Source organism: Amphibalanus amphitrite, unplaced genomic scaffold (genome assembly GCF_019059575.1).
Source record: "Amphibalanus amphitrite isolate SeventyFive unplaced genomic scaffold, NRLGWU_Aamphi_draft 000987F_arrow, whole genome shotgun sequence".
NCBI lineage: Eukaryota > Metazoa > Arthropoda > Thecostraca > Balanomorpha > Balanidae > Amphibalanus > Amphibalanus amphitrite.
The window spans coordinates 224,731-246,186 of record NW_024882481.1 but is presented as its reverse complement, the minus strand read 5'-3'; the positions used below and the strand labels follow the sequence as shown (position 1 = coordinate 246,186).

Genomic DNA, 21,456 nt, shown 5'->3' with positions numbered 1-21,456 from the left:
GGGTCAGGTCTGGTCATGTCAACCAGAAGGATTCGTGACAGGTATTCATAGTACGTGTCAACCGCCTCTGACACATTTGTAACATGCTACAAAGACACCAAAACTACTTCGTAAATGTTCAAATGGTGGCTAAATTCGAATTCAGCTCCAAACACTAGCCTAGAAAGTAGAAACATGTAAACTCGAAAAAGTGAACCGAAGTCACCAAAGGGCAATGACTTGACCTGACCTTCAGGTGACCTTGATATCCACCCTGATGCATGGGAGCAACATCAAATCACATGTTTGAACGTTTGAAACCACGAAAAGACTGCAAACGCGCGGTTAATGCGAGCCGACATGCGCCGAATCGCGATTCCGGCCAAACATGGTCTCGGGAAGTAGGTCACAGTTCAAAGTTCATTTGGGTCAAGGTCATGAAATTTTTAGAGTAGTTGTAAAATTCATCAATGCGAGGGTACTGAAAGTTTTGTCGCGATCAGCCGCTTTTTGTGCGAACTATTCGCGAAAACCTTAGAGGGAGGGGTGCATCAACACCCCGTGCCGGCGAGGGTTAAGGCTAACTTATAGTTAATTGGACGCGTCTCGACGAGAGGAACACAATGCTGGCAAAAGTAATGCAGTTCAATTACATCACAAGTTTGTATCGAAAAATAGTTCTTTTTCTTCGCAAAAACTACGTTTTTAACCCTCGCCGGCACAGGTGATGCAACCCCCTAAGGTTTTTCGCAAATAACTCGCGTAAAAAGCGGCCGATCGCGACAAAACTTTCAGTACCCTCGCATTGATCAATTTTACACCTACCCTGAAAATTTCATGACCCTGACCCTAATGACCTTTGACCTGTGACCTCTTTTCTGTGACCATGTTTGGCCGAAATCGCGGTTCGGCGCATGTCGGCTCGCAGTAGCCTCGCGTTTGCAAGCTTTTCGTGGTTTCAAACGTTCAAACATGTGATTTGATGTTGCTCCCATGCATTAGGGTGGGTGTCAAGGTCACCTGAAGGTCAGGTCAGGTCATTGACTTTTGGTGACCTCGGGTGACCTCGGTTCACTTTTTCGAGTTTTACATGTTTCTAGGCTAGTTTTTGGAGCTGAATTCGAATTTAGCTACCATTTAAACATTTACGAAGTAGTTATGGTGCCTTCGTAACATGTTACGAAGCTGTCCGAGGCGGTTGACACGTAGTACGAATACCCGTCACAACCCCTACCGGTTGACCTGACCTGACCTGACCCGACCTGGTCTAAATGCTTAACCCTATTCCTGGCGGGGGGGGGGCCTCAGGAGCCCCCCTGAGGTTTTTTGGTTATTTCTCCCAAACGCGTTGAGCTAGGAAGCTCAAATTTTCTGACTTTTCCTAAAAGGCTTCTACGCAACATGTCTGAAAATTTTGAGTTGATCTGACCTCAGGTCAGGTCACCAGAGGCGGTTTGGTGACCCTCCCTCAAAAAAGTTTGCAATCACGCCAGAGCTAGAGTTGTTGACCGATCAATTTCTTCTCTTCAGGCTTTAGTTAGGGTACCAGTATGTGCAATTTGTATATCTCGGAATTTTGATATCGGTGACCTAAGGTCAGGTCAGTTTCGCGACCTCCCCATTATAAGTCAATGGGGGAAAAACCAACTCCCTGTTTTTACCACTAAAACGGGTCGGAATGGCCCCATATACCATACATGACTTCATATACGATCAACCTTCACTACCTTGAGGTCTGTTTTGCTGTTGGGCAGCTGTGAGGTCATGTGACGTCATCAAAGGTCACCAAAGGTTTTTGGCCAATAACTCCGTACAGGAACAAGATACAGACGCGTGGATGGTCTCATTGTGTTCAGCTCGTCAAGACGCATCGAATGATATACATGATGACCTCGAGGTCACGTGACCTGAGGTCAACCTTTGACCTTGACCTTGCGAGGTCAACATATGTATCATTCGATGCGGATTGACGAGAGGATCACGATGATGCCCTTAGTTTGTTCCTATCTTGACTAATTCGAAAGTTATTCGAGAAAAACTCTCTCCATATCTAGCGCCGCCATTTTAACTTTTTCGACCCCTGTGACGTCATCTTTGACCTGACCTGAAAATGACCTAAGTAAAAATTGTAGATCTTGACCGTGCGTATCCGATGCCGTTTACCGTTTGTCGCTATCTTGCTTCGTTCTCGAGATCTCAGGGGGGGGGGCCGAATCGGCCCCCCCCGCCAGTTTCTTGTCCCGGCGGAGCCCGCCAGGAATAGGGTTAAAGACATCATCTCTGATCAAAACTAACACGATATTCGTGATCAGCACCCCGGAAAACCACATAGCAGCCACACTTTACGACTTTCTAACAGGTCCCGATTTTCCCGGTTTTCGGGTCATTGACCTGACCTGGAAGGTCACCCGATGACCTAGAACCTTAAAATTAGGTATCATCGGCTTCCTCTCGTGACGGGCAACACGCTCGTTTTTTCCGCGAAGCTCTAGCTCGATCAGGGGCCAAACGCGAGGGGGGGGGGTTGTACCAACCCCCCCCCCCTTGTGCCGTCAAAGGACTCAAAATGGCCTGTGCCGGCGAGGGTTAAAAGGTTTTGCCCTCTGGACGCTAAGCCGTAGGCCTGAGGAGCTATGCTCAGAAAGGCCTTGAAAGAGCTATGGAATGCGCTTTTCCGCGGAGCTGTAGCGCTATTGGTTCCCGAGTTATGCTTCGGATGTTTTGAAAACGGCTGAAATTGACAAAATTTGACCTTTGCTGGCCTCTGGTGACCTGACAATTTATCTGATCATTGACTCTTTCCATTACTTTTTTTTACGCTCCTTCGAATGCCGCTTACCGCGTGTCTCTACGTAGCCCAGGAACTGAGTTAGACGGGGGGGGGGCGTTAAAACGCCCCCCTCCCCCCCAGCACAACACGGACTACTCAGACCATCACCACGCCGCGGGCTAACCCGCGTTTGACTGAGGGATGGGGTGTCTTCAGAGCCTCCCCTCCTTGTTTGTAGTTTCGTTAAAATCGCCCAACGTAATGACACCAAAAGTCCAGTGACCCTGTCTACACAAATCAAACACGTTCTGTTTAGGAAAAATTCCGCAGCTAACCGAATGTGGTGTTATAAGCAATAAGCTTATGATCTTCTTGCTTCTGAACCAGTTCTATCGCGTGACCACGATCACAAAGTTTCATCGGCCCATGTCACCAAACGGGAACTGCAGGAGCTAATAACGGTCACCCAGTCTACAGGTCACCTCGTCATTTTTTATTCCAAAGATAACTAGGTACACATGTCAGCGAGTCGTGTGCAAACTGCAAAGCCAGATGATTCCGCAAAGGGGTTCTCGTGGCTGTACCCGTCCCAGGGGTGTATATCAAGTCATTTGATGACTTTATCGGCATGCGCGGGGCTCGGCACGAAGAAGTCATGCATAATAGAACAAGACTTTCATGGAAATAGACTTCATAGAGATGCATAGAAAAAGACTTTTGCATGCTTTAATTGGTTTTTCTGTAAATACTAAAAAGAGCCATATCCGGTAGAATTACGAACTAACTATATAATTACTTATTAGTTATAGTTCATGGAAGAAAGCAAAAATGAAACTGTATTGCATCAGTAAAAATGTGTTATATACGTACTATAATAGCGCAGTGCGTATTCATACCGGCGAACTCAAGCGTGTATGGATGAGGGATATGGCTCGACATAATGTTTCTTGGTGCAGCGTAACGAAATCCGCTTAACGGGCACGTGGGTCCATGGCCAGTGGCCACCCATTCAACCATTTGGACTAAATTTCTCAGAAATGTGAATAAAATATACATATTTTATGCTGTATGTTTAGCTGGCAGTGTAGGGATCAGGTACAGTCGTGTACAGGTTGATGGTCCGCTACTCTTTATCCACCGGGTCACACACAGAAATATTGAGCGGAAAAACGGTGTAATTGAAAGTACCAAAAGGAACATTTTTTTGGTGTAAAATTACTCTGTTTTCTGCGTAAAAGAACACTGATATGTGTGTTTTGCTAGCTTCGGAGTGCTTCACTATTGTGTAGGAGAACCGCTTTCAGTGTACCTTTACCGCGGATCTCGCGTTACATTTACGCACAAATATGTGTTTTTGGTAAAAAGTACCAAAAGGAACACTCGCGTGGTAATCGTACACAAATTCATGGCGGTAAATTTACACAAATATGACGGTTATTATAACGATTTTTTCTCGTAAAGCTAATGTTGGGCCCGCAAAATTTGTAACGCAAGCGACACACGGCGGGACGTTGTCGCCAGCCGCGAGCCTTAGCTAAATGCAACGAAACATTGTGATGCTCAATGCCTGCCCCATGCTGCAAACACGTTTGTTTGTTTGTCGTTTATTATCAAGAATCGACATGACATCTGACGGAAATAAAAGTTAGATTAGCGTATATACCTTATGATGTATATAAGCTGATATTTCACAACGCATGGGCGCCGCTACAGGCCGCAGCCACCGCCCGTCTCCCGTCAACTGCCCGTAATTGATAAACAGAAAATATGTCATCTGTACGCACTACTTCACTGTGCCAAAATTATCGTTCATTTAACCCGCGCCCCGTTGGGCTCTGCCGAGCAACGCGCCCGGTTGGGGGGGGGGGGGCATTTTGCCCCCCCCCCTAAGATCTCGAGAACCACGCAACATAGCGACAAGCGGTAAACGGCGTTGGATAGCCCCAACGGGGAACTACCTTTTGACCCAATTTTATTGACCTAGGTCAAACCGATGACGTCACAGGTCAGGTCAAAGGTCCAATTTTCACCGTTTACAGGCATTTCAAGAAATGCGTTGTAAAATCGAGTAAAATGCATTTCATTGAAAATCATCGATGGGAAAATGTTCTTCAAACACATAGTGTGCTATTTGAGGTCACTTATACCAGGTCAGGTCACAGAGGTCAGGTCACGGGGGGGGGTCACAAAATGAAAGTGTCGTGTGATACATGTTTTATGGTTCATTTTACATGACAAATGCGATTATGTGGGTCAGGCAGCCTTTGGGGCCAGCTTAGGTCACGTTTTGGTCAAGGTCAGGTCAAGGTCAGGTCAAGGTCAGGCCAAATTAGGTCAAATTTCAAAATTGATATTTTTGCATAAAATGGGTATTGAATCGATGCAGCTCGTCACGGGGAGTTCAATGGTGGTCTTTGTTTTGCCGTACGTGGTCTAGAATTGCTAAAAATTGAGTTCAAAAATTTGACGTCATCATTTTTGAACAGTTTTTTCGCTATAACTTGGCCAAAAAACAAGATATTAATCTGAAATTTGGTATGTATATAGAAGAGCGCTGGGTTTATCACATATATTCCGGTTTTTTCGAAATTCGGAAAATTTTGGATTTTTTCTTAGTTTTTCAAAAAAATCATTTTTTTGATTTTTTTTGGGTCAAAAACCAAAAATTTTGAAAATCCGAGATAGTAGTTTTGTAACGCCGCTTTTTGTCTACTAGACCATATAAAGAACTTTGAAATTGCTTGATAACTGTAGATTCGGTGAGCGTTTCAATATTGCATGTTTTTTGCTCATTTTTGCTCGAACATGACCTCAGTTTGACCTCAATAACTCTTGACCTAAAGTGACCTAAGACTTGAAATTTTGTGTGAAGGTGTCAAATTGATGCCCGGGAAGGTACTGAAAATTTTGCGGCGCTGCGTGCCGCCGTTTTCTTGTTATTCAGGAAAAACCACAGGGGGGGGCCAAAATGCCCCCCCCCAACGGGGCGAGGGTTAATTAGCTATCGGCTCTCTGTTGCCTATCTGGCAAAATATTAGCATACCTATACCTAATTAACACTAGAAAAGCATGAAAGTGCATCCATTATTTTCATAACACGACAGCAGTTCAGTTGAAAAATTACAAGCCCACCTTAGCACTCCGACAAAGCTGGATAATTTCCAGCAGCTCCTCCAATGTCGCTCCGCTTCAGATTTTCGACTCGGTCTTGATTGCAGTTATCAGACGATGACCACAATGCACCACAATGCACTTATTATTCACTTATTCACTCATTACTCAGCTTATTATCCAACTAGATAAACACCACAGCACTGTTTTATCTCACTGATGTCACAAGAATGGGCAAACTCACTCTGCGCACTGCAGCCACAATACTCCCCCCCCCCGGCCCCCGCGGTCCCCGGCGCACAACTGACAGATTGCGAAAATGGCGCCGCCGCCGTCAGCATTTAGCTCAAAATTTCGCTAAATTTACACGGGTTGACGTAAACGAACGGTGCTCTGGATGTGTACCGCAATTACCAGTGTGACACAACACTCATTCGCTTATGGATACACTTGCTTTGCATGAAAACATATCAGTTAGGTATTTGAACATCTATTATGCTGTTACATTATCCTGTTTTGCGTAAAGATGCTTGTGTGGTGTAATAAAACTGCCGATGTTTGTTAGTTAACCAATAAACGTCGTATAAAAACAAACTTATTCTTGATGCCTTTACTTATTATGGCGTTGTGCGACGGATACCTTGCTTGTTTAACACGTAAATACTTAAACTAAAGATATTTTACTACGTGAAGCAGAACTTTGAAGCTATTTGAACTATTTACGAGTATATTGAACTTGACATCGCTCAATATTTCTGTGTGCTCAGCATTGGCAGTAGCCGCCTGGTACCGGTAGGCTGTGCCGCATGACCCGAGAGTGAAGCGGCACAGCCTACCCACACTGTATGACACCGGCTCGGGTCGCCTGGTAGAGCGATTTGACCGGACGCTGCGTTACACCGGCTGGGGGAGGGGGGGGGGGTAAGGGTCAGGCCTGTCAATCTGGCTCGGCTCGGTGAATGAGGCGGGCTGGAGTGTGGTGTGGGGAAGGGGTGATGTGGGGAGGGAGTGAGCGGACCTGGGGCTGGGCGTGTTTGGTCACTTGTCGCATAGAACCGATCATAATCCACCCTCCAAAAATTCGCTTTAGAGGTATTCACAAAACCCAGGGGGGTTCAAACAACCGTCTCCCAAGTGGGGTGCGGAAGGACAGGTAAGGGTTCATACGGTCTCCTCATGAATTGCAGCAAAGAAAGCAAACAGGTCAGTCACCAAATAATCTTTCTGAAAAGTGGACTAATCGAAAAGCCTCCCACACAGAAATAAACATCCAGCACGCGAAGCGTCTCGAACCGGGCCTCTCACCACTACCGGTCAATTTGACAGTCTAGCACTCCTACGCTGAGCTACACCGGATCGCGGATTAGGCCGGGGCAAAGTCCGGCCGGGCGGGCGGCGGGGCCGGGCGGTCGGTAGCAAAGTCAATGAACGTTTTTGTGGTTTCGGGTGCCGGTCGCTCTAGCTTGGTGGAATGATGATGGATCATTCGCAAAACTTTCAACGTGGAGTCCCGGTTCGAGCCTCATCGGGGCTCCGGCTACTTTTCCGAGTTAGGATCTGGTTTGATTTGAGTGGTTGCGAGCCATTTATACGGTTTTATACCTACATGTCGATTGTCGATTGATTGATTGATTCATTCATTCGCTCATTTAATACATGTCGACATTTAGCATACGAATTGACATCCAGGATCAATCTACTATTTTCATAAACGTATTGCCTATCATGCATATATGTGGCACAAGACCTATGGTTTCCTCGATACCGTGCCAAATCACGTTTTGCACAATGCACAAGTAAAGTAAATTATATTCACTGGGTCTTCCGTGCATTGTGCTTAGCAAAAAGAGGAATGCAATTGTTAAGCGACGCAAAATTTGCAATGCAGCAAGTGACCACACACACCTGCCCAGCCCCCAAGGTCCACCAACACGCCCCACACCACTCGCCAGCCCACGCCAACCACCGAGGCGAGCCCCTCCCCCGCGCTGGTCTGACGCAACAGCTGGTCTACAAAGCGCTCCACCCGGCGACCCGAGCCGATGTCAAACGGCGTGGGTAGACTGTGCCGCTTCACTCTCGGGTCATGCGGCACAGCCTACCGGTACCAGGCGGCTGCTGCCAATGCTGAGCCATAGGAACCCGGTGAATAAAGAGTAGCGGACCATCAACCTGTACACGACTGTACATACTCGTATGTACCTTCCAGCTATCCATGAACCCAGCTGGGTATAGGGATGAACATGCTTTGCAATGACAACGGCTTGCCAGCCAACACACCGTCACAAATCGCGACAGTTTCTTTCTGTTTGGATGCTTACCTGCACCATGGGTTGTCGTCGCTGGTTACAATGAATGCTGGGTTATTATACCGCTTCCTGCATAGGCTCATCGCCGAATGAAAGAATGACGCGGTCACGAGATGGCCATTAAAGACGTTCTGGAAAACACCAAAATGTGTGGTTGCCGGTTGGCCACTGCAGACAAATGCAAACACAGCATGTACTTGAAGCAAGTAAGAAGATTCTGGTAATTTGCAACTCAAAGCGCTATATTTAACATACAGCACAAATAATACAACGTCATATGTCTCGTTACTGCCAATTCGCTCATTTTCTCCTTGCCCTTGCTTACAGTGCTTTAAGTTAGCGACAAACGTGCGCTGAAACCGCCTCGTGACTGTTTCAAATAGTCTGTGGCGCAGGAGCACATGAAAAAGGCGTCGGCTTCACCTGCATATGATTGACGAAGTCTGTCCTTCGAACATGAACCCCGACAAAGGTGACGTTGCTCCTTCCGGCCGCCACCCTACGCAGGCGCGCGTTGGCGTACTTCGTCAGGTCATGCCTGTGGACATTGTGTGCTCATGCTATGTGCAAGCGGTAGGCGAATTCGTTAAATGTGATAAAATGTACATTGTCCAAGGCAGGTCACGTCTAGGTACCGTATACACTTGAAGTACAGTATAGAGATTCAAGTGCTTAATTACAATATTTTTCTGCATCTATTTAACTTCTTACTTTGATGTTTAGATTCAAGTTGTTTTATACACGTTGTTTTTATTTAAGAGAGCGTAACACTATGTAGTGTTTCTGATAATTAATTTCCTTTGAATGATGTCGTCTGAATGGGTAGCATCTCCTAGAGTTTCCTGTGGCTTAAAGGGAGATAATGAGCTTTCTTTTTTCTTAAATAAAAATTACTCGACATCTATACTATTTCTACTGTAGTTTCTATAAAATATGAAAATTTCCTAGCACATTTTCGTATGTGAAAAATGTTTTTATTTTTGCAAAAAAGAAGCAGTACTTGAAGTACTTGTAACACCCACCGAAATGCGTTGTCCTTCTCTATAAAAAAGTCGCAGTATATGGCGCTTTTGTTTCAAACATTGACGCTTGGGTTTTTGTTTATGTTATCGCCTTGTCGTTGCTTGGTTGTAAGGATTCTAATTTGAATTAGAGTTAATTCGGTTTAGAATTAATTAGATTCTAATTCGGGGGTACATAGTGCCTACTCTTCTTTGTTTCCAAGTATTATTTTGCGCCACAAATGAACGGCATGCGCCAGAAACGCAGCCAAATCTTGCGATTGCGACTACGAAATTCATTATTTTGGCCTCAGAGCCTGAAGCGAAAAATACAAGCATATTTATTTCAAAAAGACTTCAGGTTTGTCGAACGGTGTTATGAGAATTTTGGTAACAGTACTGCATTAGTTTTTCAGTGATGCCGCAAAAGTGTTGTATCTATCTTCTTTTATTGTGCAGTCGGCGGGACCGATTCAAAATTGAGTCGTTGCTACTAAAATAGCAGCATATGGCGACAGATGATGAACAGGAAAAATAGTTGCGTAAATTTAGACATAAACCACCCCCAAACCATTAATATCTTTTGAAGGCACTATAGACGACCATTAACTAACTAGATGTGATGAAGATCAAATGTGAGGAATACGCTCATTTTACAAAATTACATGCAAGTACCAAAAAGTGATGTAAGTACTTATTCAACGGTCATTTTCAGCGCTCCCCGCTAACGTGACTTCAAGTTGAGATATTTGCGGCAAGGTACCGAATTGAGCAAAATAGTTTTAATTTACTCCCCGTGGCCTAGTGGATAAGGCGTCCGTCTCCTAACTCGGTGGCAGCGAGTTCGCGGCCGGGAAGCTCCACGTCGTTTGACCCGCGTTCCTATATCAAGCCAGCTGGCAACTGGCGAGAGAGGGCCACGCTAGACCCGGGAGGACCGTGCCGCCATCTACCTGCGGCACGTTAAACTTTCGATCCAAATTATCACCGGTGAACCGGGCGCGGGCAAGGTGGGGTGGTGGGTCCGTGGTGTCATTCGCAACAAGCACTGCTTAGCGGGGCACCCGGGCCCATAGCCATCCACTCATCCATTCGGACAAAATTTCTAAAAAAAAAAAATACATTATAACTTGTTGTGTTTTGTCAGAAAATGGTCCTAACTCAGATTTTGTGGAAAAAGGTCATAATCTCCCTTTAACCGACTCACTACGATGGCCAAAGGCCCAAGCTGAGGCTTGCGTTGCACCTTGGGTCTCATTAGATTATTGACCTGTGATGCTTACAATTCGGCTGGAGGACTGCTGTATGTGCCTGTACGTTGCTGTGCAATCGCCAAGGTTTCCAATTTGCTCCCCTGTCCTACTCACATACAGGGTGTCTCACAAAAAGTGTACATATTTCTTTTGTGAATAGCTCCGTAAGTTAAAAACATACGTAAAAAACACAAATATCGCTGGAAAGCACAAAGCTTGCAAATTTATTCGCATATCATTTGCACGTCTTTATATTCACATACCGAATCAGTTTCCCATACTCTAGCTATGCGCTCATTTTTTTAGATGCTCAAAATGACAGCCTTTGCGCTCAGCGCACGTGGTGGCGCGCCTCATGGTCTCCTGAGCTACATGGGCGCATGTCTCCATGGTTATCCCGCGTATGGCTCCTCTGATGGCCTTTTTGAGCTCGTCTAGCGTGTGCGGCGCCTTCACGTACACGACATCCTTCAGATACCCCCATAGATAGAAATCCATGGGGGTGAGGTCGGGTGAGTGGGGTGGCCAGCTGTGGGGGGCCCGCCTGGAAATCAGCCGGCTTCCCAGGCGCTCGGTCAGCCAGGCCAGCGTGGCTCTTGACGTGTGCGCTGGAGCGCCGTCCTGCTGGAACCATTGCAGGCAAATGGTGTCCGCGCACTTGCTGTTGAGAGACCGCCAAAAGCGCTTCAACACTGCCAGATAACGGTCTGAAGTCACCGTCACTGGTTCTCCGTCACCGTCTTCAAAGAAGATCGGTCCGATTATGCCCTGGGCGCTAAGCGCGCACCAGACCGTCACTTTTGGAGAATGTAATGGGACTTCCAAAGTCTTCTCTGGCGGGTGTTTGCCCCAGTGTCTGTGGTTTTGACGATTAGGTAAGCCGTGAAGGTAAAAGTGTGCCTCGTCGGACCACCAAATGTTGCCGATGAAACTGGGGCAAGACGAGCACTTCCCTAAAAACCAACGGCAAAACTCCAACCGTTGTAGGCAATCAGACTTGGAAAGCTCTTGAGATGTTGATAACCTGTATGCCTTAAGCTTCAGGTCCTTCCTAAAAATCCGATGCGTGGAACAGCGGCTGAGTCCAACTTGTTGCGCAAGGTGCCGCACGGACACTCCAGGCTTTTCCTCAACTCGCCGAATGACTTGTCCGATTTTCAAAGGTGTTCGGGCAGTTATCTTGCGGCCGCTGTTTCCAGTGTTTTGATTTCCGACTGTTCCGTGAACCAAGAAATGTTCAGTAAGCCGTTTTATTGTGTTGGCCGGCGGTTTCTCTCTTATTGTAGGGAAATGAGCCCTAAATTTCCTCTGAGTCAATACCAGGGAACCGGTTTGAAGGTAAAATTTCACGATTATTTTCCTTTCCTCTTCACTTAACTGTCTCATGACTCTCACTAACAAATTGTATGTCAAATGAATTTGCACGAGCTAAGCTTCAATTTAAGCCTGAATTTGACGTGAGCGCGTGCTTATATGCTGAAATATCTTCATTTTAAATGTGTACACTTTTTGTGAGACACCCTGTATATTGCCATGTATGCAGCTGAATGTGTGCCTCAAGGATGCTGAAATAAAGACGATGAAATGAAATGATGAAAATGAGTTAAGAAAATGTAGAGGCTTCAAAGCAAACCAAAGCTCACTAGACATACCTGAATCGGAATTCCTTAAAAAGATCTTCACGATAGTACCAGAAAGTTCTGATTCGATGCAAGTAGTAATAAATATTCCACTTTCCCTTCCTTCTCTGAGTATCGTTCATCGCTTCGAAGTCTGGAGAAATATGGGTGAAGTTTTTCACACAGTCGTCCGCTACCACTGGCATGGTTGTATGTGGAAAAACTCGCGCTATCCGGCGGAGCAGGTACGGTGTTGCCACGGCCGTCATATTGTACCTGGGGGAAGAAACGGGGTGTTATGCTATACCTCAGGTAGAAGAATTCACCTGAGAGAGAGAACGCTATACTCAAGTTACGAAGAATGGGCCATGTGTTGTGCATTTCGTCTTTACCGGAAGGTGCCTATGAGACGATGAGAGACGATCTGTGAGAAGAGATAAAGCCTTTATCAAACTATATGACCCTGAAAATGGGAGAAAAGTCTGAATTTAAAGTTCCCCTATGCAAAACAACCTTTACCCCGCGCCGGCCGAGGTATCTTTAGGGGACATCACCCTGACGGTTTTCTCGCATTTGGCATACCTACTTGATGTATTTGCTTCAAGACAAGTCTTGTGACACTAGCCGCATGTTCAGGTCAGATAACGTCACTGTGATAAGCGAGTGGTAACATTGTGAAGCGTCACAACATAAGTGAGCTACCTCTGCAGTCTGCATGGTCCTAAAATGTCGTAACCTCGAAACGCCTTCAGTGTTTACCACACAAGAGAATCTATTACCAAGGGGACTGACACTGAACGTAATAAGCTCCCGAGATCTTACAACTTGTACATATGTCTCGGATTTTTCATAACAGTCACTTGAGGGTCAGGACGGTCACGTGGCTTCATCATTATAGGTCGGAGGGGGAAGGGGAGGAATCTGAAAACTGTTATTGATTTTACGCCGGATATGATCTAAGAATATGTCCAGCACATGGTGCCGTGACTTCATACACTCTTTGCAACACCAAATGATTTGTTTAAGTCGCTTGTCGCTACCTTAGTCGCTTCGGAATTATTGCGTTTGCTGTCAAGAACTCCCGATGAAATTGAGCTAGAGGGTCAGGGATGAGGGAAGCGAGCAGCAAAGTCAGAAATACCTGCTAAATCGAACGATATGCAAAATGAACCCATTTAACCAGCTTCATGAGCTGAGGGATTTTAATCCTCGCATGTGTAGGGGGGGGGGTCGGATGGACCCCCCCCCATGGTTTTTCGCAAATAACTCGCGTAAAAAGCGGCCGATCGCGACGAAACTTTCAGGACCCTCGCATTGATCAATTTCACACCTACCCTGAAAATTTCATGACCCTGACCCAAATGACCTTTGACCTGTGACCTCTTTTCCGAGACCATGTTTGGCCGGAATCGCGATTTCGCGTATGTCGGCTCGCATTAGCCGCGCGTTTGCAAGCTTTTCGTGGTTTCAAACGTTCAAACATGTAATTTGATGTTGCTCCCATACATTAGGGTGGGTGTCAAGGTCACCTGAAGGTCAGGTCAGGTCATTGACCTTTGGTGACCTCGGGTGACCTCGGTTCACTTTTTCGAGTTTTACATGTTTCTAGGCTAGTGTTTGGATCTGAATTCGAATTTAGCAACCATTTGAACATTTACGAAGTAGTTTTGGTGACTTCGTAACATGTTACGAATCTGTCAGAGGCGGTTGACACGTACTACGAATACCCGTCACGACGCCTACTGGTTGACCTGACCTAACCCGACCCGACCTGGTCTAAATGCTTAAAGACATCATCTGTGATCAAAACTAACACGATATTCGTGATCAGCACCCCGAAAAAACCCTTAACAGCCACACTTTACGACTTTCTAACAGGTCCCGATTTTCCCGACTTTGGGTCATTGACCTGACCTGGACGGTCAACCAATGACCTAGGACCTTAACTCATTAACGACGATAATTCCGTGGGCAAATTTCGGCAGTTTTTCTTGATGCCCTGTGCTTCTACATGCACTAGAAATGCACATACGGTGTATTGAAAAATAAAAATATTTTTAACATATATTTCTGGACTGGCAACTATAGTTGCCACTCGGCGTTGGCGTAGTCAAAAATTGCCGCTATCGTAACTTTTCATTAAACAAATACTAATCGCCGGGATGCATTGAATCTATTTATGTCCCAACTTATCCCCCACGAGCCTTAATCCAATTTCCAAACAGAAAAAAGTGGTTACGCCACTTCAATATAAATTTTTAATAAGATAATTACGTCTAAGTAGTGGAATCTACACTATGCCCTATGGTATAAGCCTGTAGCCTGTGCCCAAAGCAGCTGCAGTCCTTGGTATCCAGGAAACACAGTTCATTTATCCATCAATAAGTGTTTTTCTGTACCAAAGCAGATGCTCTTTACCAGTCCTTTTTAACCATTTATCTTGACATGCATAAATAAAATCTGCTCGAAAACAATTCAACAAAGAATGCATATTATCTCATACGTAGTTCTCACCAGATCCCTATTTACTCGTACATGGTTGATGGCAGGTATACCGTCCTATCACAAAACTTTCTACCGGGTATGATACATTTGTAAAAACTCGGGGTACAAAGCAACTCGATTATTCATGCCTATTTGCGAGCACGCTGATTACAGGCCTACCGGAGCCATGGAATTGTATAGTATATTTCTGATTCCCGCATACGTACGTACTTCTGCTGTCCTTACCTAACCAGTAAATCCGTTCGCCTTCGAATGTTTTTTAGACTGTTCGGACGAGAGTCTGGACAAATTGGATCCCTTTCGTGATCACGACTCGAGCACACACTGGCGGTTGTACTTCAGAATAAGAAGGGAGATATGTTGATTGACGAGTAAAAGTGGTGTAAGTACAAGGCGACCACCACTACTTGCACTTGAACACATTCCACGTGTCATAAAAATATAGTTCAATTTCATCTAGTTTAGGACAACTGAACAGGCCCACATATTTTCTACCACCTGAATCCCCATTTCCTCGTTTCCAGCTGGCAGTGCCAGGAATCAGCACTGCCCCAAGTCAGGCGATGTCTCGCCTTTGGTTCACAATTTTCATTCAGTCCCATGAGACAACATCAGCTACGTGATCGTAACCTAAAGTTTCGTGTGCTGTTATCCTCGCACGAAACCCAAAGCACAAAGCCGCCTCCACCGTCTCATTCAGCTGAATCACCAGCATCTGCTGTGAAAGTTCAGATAGCAAGCAGCTTCATCGGAATCAATTCGGTATCACGACTGTGTCAAGGTCATAATCGGCGTCAATGGGAGCTCAGCGGAGGAGGTGGGGGAGCTTTCGTTTATGGGTCCCTGTTTGTAAACGTCATACAGCGTCTTTACGATGCTAAAAACTTAATTTGTTGATGCAAATAGGCTTAATACCTACGTGCCCCTCCAAATTGAAACACGAGCTGGTCACACGATTTAGCATCATGGCACGGTGCCTGCAGATGAGCCTGAGTTTGGTTATGCATACTGCAAGTGGCGCGACTAACGAACGCTAGGAAAAACCAGCAAAGCATAGTCTTCGACATAGAAAGCGAGAGCGACTCTGGTTTATCCAGAAAGGTGATAGGTGATATCACACGCAGCAGGGTTTGAAAATTCTCGTACCTAAACTTCTCGGATTTCGGTTTGTTATAAATGCATTACTGTGCAATTGTAGGCAATCTTTATCGTATAAATGCCGTTTTAGTTCTCTTTCTTTACAAAGAAAACGAAACAAAATCGGGCAAGTCGGACTCTGTGAGCTATGAATGTCCGTAATGTTTCCTGCATCCGCCAGTGGAGGAACAGGGAAAGAGAGCGAGAGAGAGAGAGAGAGAGAGAGAGAGAGAGAGAGAGAGAGAGAGAGAGAGAGAGAGAGAGAGAGAGAGAGAGAGAGAGAGAGAGAGAGAGAGAGAGAGAGAGAGAGAGGAAAAAGAGAAAGCGAGATTGCATCCCATTCCACAAAAATATCTTCAGTAGATGATAAACATAAACAGATTTAACAATGTCGAGAATAGACCAAGAAAACAATGGATGGGGTAGGGTTCACTATGGTAATGTATAGACATGCATGTATTTTTTAATTAATTTCTGCCTTAATTGTTAATTTATTTGCAAAAGTCCATGTAACTATGTCCCAAGGTATACACGGGGACAGTCTGGTTGAATAACATATGTTTCGTTACAGTATATCCGTAAATACAACTATTTAACTATGAACCGCTCATATTTTTGACTACGCCAACGCCGAGTGGCAACTACATATAGTTGCCAAGTACAAATCTAGTACAAATAACTACAAATGAGTAGAGTGCTTTCAAGTTTTGAGACACTGGTAGCCTGCCTACATCCTTTCTGGATCAAAATAAGCCGAAAATGCTCGGAAATACCGGACACTCTGGAAAAACAGCGTCGTTTTCTTCGGGACCGTCAAGCCAATATGGCGGCCGTCTCTGCAACGTCTGACTATTTCTTGATTTGTGAAGCATGTTGCGCACAGGACGTGACTAAAACCGTCTGATCATGATGAGAAGGGACTATGCTGATTAGGCATCCCACAAATGCTGTTCTGACGTCATTAACTTGCCTTCAGCAGTAGGTTTTTGTAGATGGCAACTATAGTTGCCACTCGGCGTTAATGAGTTAAAATTGGGTATCATCGGCTTCCTCTCGTCACGGGCAACACGCTCGTTTTTTCCGCGAAGCTCCAGCTCGATCAGGGGCCAAACGGCAAGGGGGGTCCAACCGACCCCCCCCCCACACATTAGAAGCTAGCAAACGCCGCACACATGCGAGGGTTAACCTGACCTTGGTCTGTGTTCAACATCCTGAGTTGAACGTTCCTTGACAAGAAGTAAATTAAACCTGCCTGGACATGTCAAACACGATGGTGTAAAATCGCGACTCTGTGCATGTTCGACGAAACTACTTACTTGATTCCCATGCCAAAAATGGTGGCGTATTCCATAAGGTTGTTTCCTAGTCTGCCATTTGATCCTCCAGTTATAACTCCAGCAGAAAGATTTATGAATCCACCCTGTAAAAATAGGTCTGTCACTAACACAGCAGAGGTGAATCCATACTATTCGGTCTACCTGCGTCACATGCTATTTTCACATGCAACTATAATATGTAGATTGTAGGTAGGTAGCGCATAAATTTACTCGAATTGTTGCAGCTCGAGACCACCCACTAATTATTAGCGGTCAAACAACAACGCAGTCTCCTTCCTAAAATTCTTCGAAAAGATCACCGAACCATTTTGACACTGCTTTGAGGCTCGACATGCTTCGTGCGTAATACGACACGCCGCAGCCGTGAAGAGTTGCATGTTGCAGCCCGAGCCATTGAGCAGCAATTTCGGTACTCACAGATCTGTTGTTGCCCGATAATAGACGAGCTCTGCACCGCACATCTGAGCTGGAGTTCTCCGGCAGAGGCTGTACAGGAGGCAGGGTGATATTCGGGCTGGCCAGGTCATCAGTCTGAACGCTGTCCGCTCTTGAAGGCTGAAACGTTCCTGCGAGTGCTGGCAAGACAACCTGCGAAATAGGACGGTTAGATATGATTGTGCGGATATAATGTTTGGCTGACATTGCAGGATATCGTGAAATATAATCGTAATCGGTTATTTCACTACACCTTTCACCAAATAAGGAAGCGTAACGCCTGGGGTCGACGATACGGGCAAAGGAGAACGAATAAGAAAGGGAGAATATGACCCTTCAACCTTCATAAAATTAATTCATCGAATCATGTATGCATCGTGTTTGAAAAAACATCTGGGAAATGAAATTTTAGTTAGATATTTTTTAATATGAAGAATTTGCAAAAAACATTCAAATAATCGTGCAATAGCCATGATAAGCTTTTTCTCCTACATAGCATATAATGTTCATTGTTAACCCTCGCCCCGTTGGGGGGGGCCATTTTGGCCCCCCTGTGGTTTTTTCCTGAATAGCAAGAAAACCGCGGCGCGCAGCGCCGCCAAATTTTCAGTACCTTCCCGGGCATCAATTTGACACCTTCACACCAAATTTGAAGTCTTAGATCACCTTAGGTCAGGAGTTATTGAGGTCAAACTGAGGTCATGTTCGAGCAAAAATGAGCAAAAAACATGCAATCTTGAAACGCTCACCAAATCTACAGTTATCAAGCAATTTCAAAGTTCTTTATATGGTCTAGTAGACAAAACGTGGCGCTGCAAAACTGCTATCTCGGATTTTCAAAATTTTGGGATTTTGACCCAAAAAATTAAAAAATGATTTTTTTAGATAACCTAAAAAAAATCCAACATTTTTTCCGAATTTCGAAAAAGCGAAAAATATTTGTGATAGTCCCTGCGCTCTTCTATATACATAGCAAATTTCAGATCGATATCTCGTTTTTTGGCCAAGTTATAGCGAAAAAAAAACTGTTCAAAAATGATGACGTCAAATTTTGGAACTTAATTTTTAGCGATTCTAGACCACGTATGGCAAAACAAATACCACCATTGAACTTTGAACTCCCCGTGACGAGCTGCATCGATTAAATACCCATTTTATGCAAAAATATTAACTTTGAAATTTGACCTAATTTGACCTGACTTTGACCTGACTTTGACCTGACCTTGACCAAAACGTGACCTAAGCTGGCCCCAAAGGCTGCCTGACCCACATAATCGCATTTGTCATGTGAAATGGACCATAAAACATGTATCACATGGCACTTTCATATTGTGACCCACCAGTGACCTGACCTCTGTGACCTGACCTGGTATCAGTGACCTCAAATAGCAAAGCATGTGTTTGAAGAACATTTCCGCATCGATGATTTTCAATGAAATGCATTTTACTCGATTTTACAACGCATTTCTTGAAATGCCTGTAAACGGTGAAAATTGGACCTTTGACCTGACCTGTGACGTCATCGGTTTGACCTAGGTCAATAAAATTGGGTCACGAGGTAGTTCCCTGATAGGGCTATCCAACACCGTTTGCCGCTTGTCGCTAGGTTGCGTGGTTCTCGAGATCTTGGGGGGGGGGGGCAAAATGGGGCCCCTACGGGGCCCCATTTTGGCCCCAACACCGTTTGCCATGCCCATTTTGCCCATTTTGGCCCCAACACCGTTTGCCGCAACGCGCCCAACGGGGCGCGTTGCTCGGCAGAGCCCAACGGGGCGCGGGTTTTAACAATGCTGTAGTTAGCCACCCTTTATCAATAACTAAAAAACCTACCGTAGACCTTGCTTTTAGTGATGCCACAGCCGTTACTTCACACATAAAAATATTAACACCGTTAGCGGTGTAATTGCACAGTACATATCTGAGCACTTGAGGAAAGTTAATTTAGTCCCTTCCCCGCTTACATTACTCGCGCTTCTAAATGAACACCAGGAAGAAGGTAATAGAACACTGTTAGGGGGGTTGGGTGTTTTGCTACATGTAGTAAAACACCCAACCCTCCTAACAGTGTTCTATTACCTTCTTCCTGGTGTTCATTTAGAAGCGCGAGTAATTTAAGCGGGGAAGGGACTAAATTAACTTTCCTCAAGTGCTCAGATATGTACTGCGCAATTACATCGCTAACGGTGTCAATATTTTTCTGTGTGAATTGAAGCCCTCCCCGTTAACGATGCTTCAAGCATGTATCAATTCGAAGCTTTTAGTACCCTCGAGCACATCAATTTGACATTGTTTTCAAAGGAAAATTTCGTATCTACCAGAGGTTACCCAGAAATGACGCCAGAGTGACGTCATGTTCGGTCGATTTCAATGTAACACATGGACTTTCGGTAATCGCGCTCAAGCAATCGCTCAAACTACGAGTATTATCTCATATTTTGAAAAGTCTCAAGTTCTAACATTATACTTGCAAATTTCAAAAGCTTCACTAAAAACCTTAAAAGAAAATAAATACCTAAATGTAAGAGTAAACGGAAAATATGTGCTAGAACACATACCGATAAATCACCCTAGAAAGTTTGCACGCTTTCTTCACAAATGGCTAAGGTATCGGCTTTTAATCACTCAATTGCAGTTTTCAGTACAATTTAAATATCGTACATCGAAACAAATAACATCCTCGTGTGCCATAGCTCAAACTGGAACTTAGAGATACTTTTTTCTAAAAAAAAATGAACTTTAAAGTTCAAGTGCCTTTAAATTTGACTATTTTGACTTGACAGTGACTGAACTTCCCTAAAACCAGTCAATTTTTTTTTGTGGGCGGCACACACTACACTATTATCAAATTCAATGGTAAAAATGAACCATAAAACGTGTTTCAAATCACCTATACCAGCCTTAACCCGCGCGGGGCTGGGGGGGGTAAATTTTACCCCCCCTCGCGAATTTTTGCGATATCTCAAAAACGGCGGCGCGCAGCGCCGCCAAACTTTTCGTACCTTTTTTTACATCAATTTGACACGTTCCCTGAAAATTTGAGCGAAATCCGTCGGAAAATTTTTGAGAAATTGACGTTTTAGTGACGTCATGTTCGCCATTTTCGCCTCAAAAACGGCAAAAGTTCAAACGCCGCTAACATCTTCATTTTTAAAGGAATCAAGACATAACAAAAAAGGTTATGCGTAATTTTACTTTGTCTATCAAATGGCTATCTCGGTTTTTTGAAAATTTTGGATTTTGGCCTAAATTTTTTCAAAAAACTGACTTTTTTGGGAAAATCATTATAAAATCCAAAATTTTTAATCTATCGAAAAAACCGGAATATATGTCAGAGAAGTGGTCTATGTGCACCTACATACCAAATTTTAGAAGAATCGGTTCAAAAATGTGGGAGTTATTCAAAATTTTATGACGTCACGACACACAAATTTTTTGAAAAATGACTTTTTTGGAAGTTCTAGACCTCGTACGGAAACAAAAATAGCACCATTCGATTCGCCGTGAAAAACTGCATCAGATAGACACCTTTTGAGGCCTTAACAACCAACTTCAAAATTTGACCTCACTTGACCTGACCTTGACCTGACCTCGACCTGAAATTCATCCAGAGGTGGTCCATATCACTTATTGAGTGTGCCTATTGAGTTCTATGAGTAAAATGACCCATAAAACATGTGTCGCACATGCCCTTTTCTATATTTTGTTTTTTGGTGACCTGACCTGACCTGACCTGACCTTGACCTTGACCTCTGAATGATATTGTATGCAACTAATATTGTCTTGGTAGCCTAAGAACACGTTTTGGGCGATCAGTCTCAGTCCATGACTCCATTCTTCGGCAACTACGGTGCAAGGCCGATACTGTAGAAACTTGCAATTTGTACCCTTGACCTGACCTTGACCTTGACCTCAAACTTTAAATTAAGTACATGTTTTTAGTAGTTCGTGATGAGAGCTTTCGATTGGCGTTTGAATTTTCCAAATCGGACCATTAGTTCAG

The 21,456-nt window shown here is 44.6% G+C and overlaps 1 protein-coding gene across 1 annotated transcript in view; it reads right to left on the bottom strand.

Moving 5' to 3' along the window:
- The window catches only part of LOC122368893 (galactoside alpha-(1,2)-fucosyltransferase 2-like), a 90,032-nt gene that overhangs the window by 20,901 nt on the left and 47,675 nt on the right, over positions 1-21,456 (bottom strand). Inside the window, exon 7 of the mRNA XM_043343206.1 lies at positions 8,182-8,300. Within this exon, the coding sequence (XP_043199141.1) occupies positions 8,182-8,300 (119 nt within the window). The remainder of the gene's footprint in view (positions 1-8,181; positions 8,301-21,456) is intronic.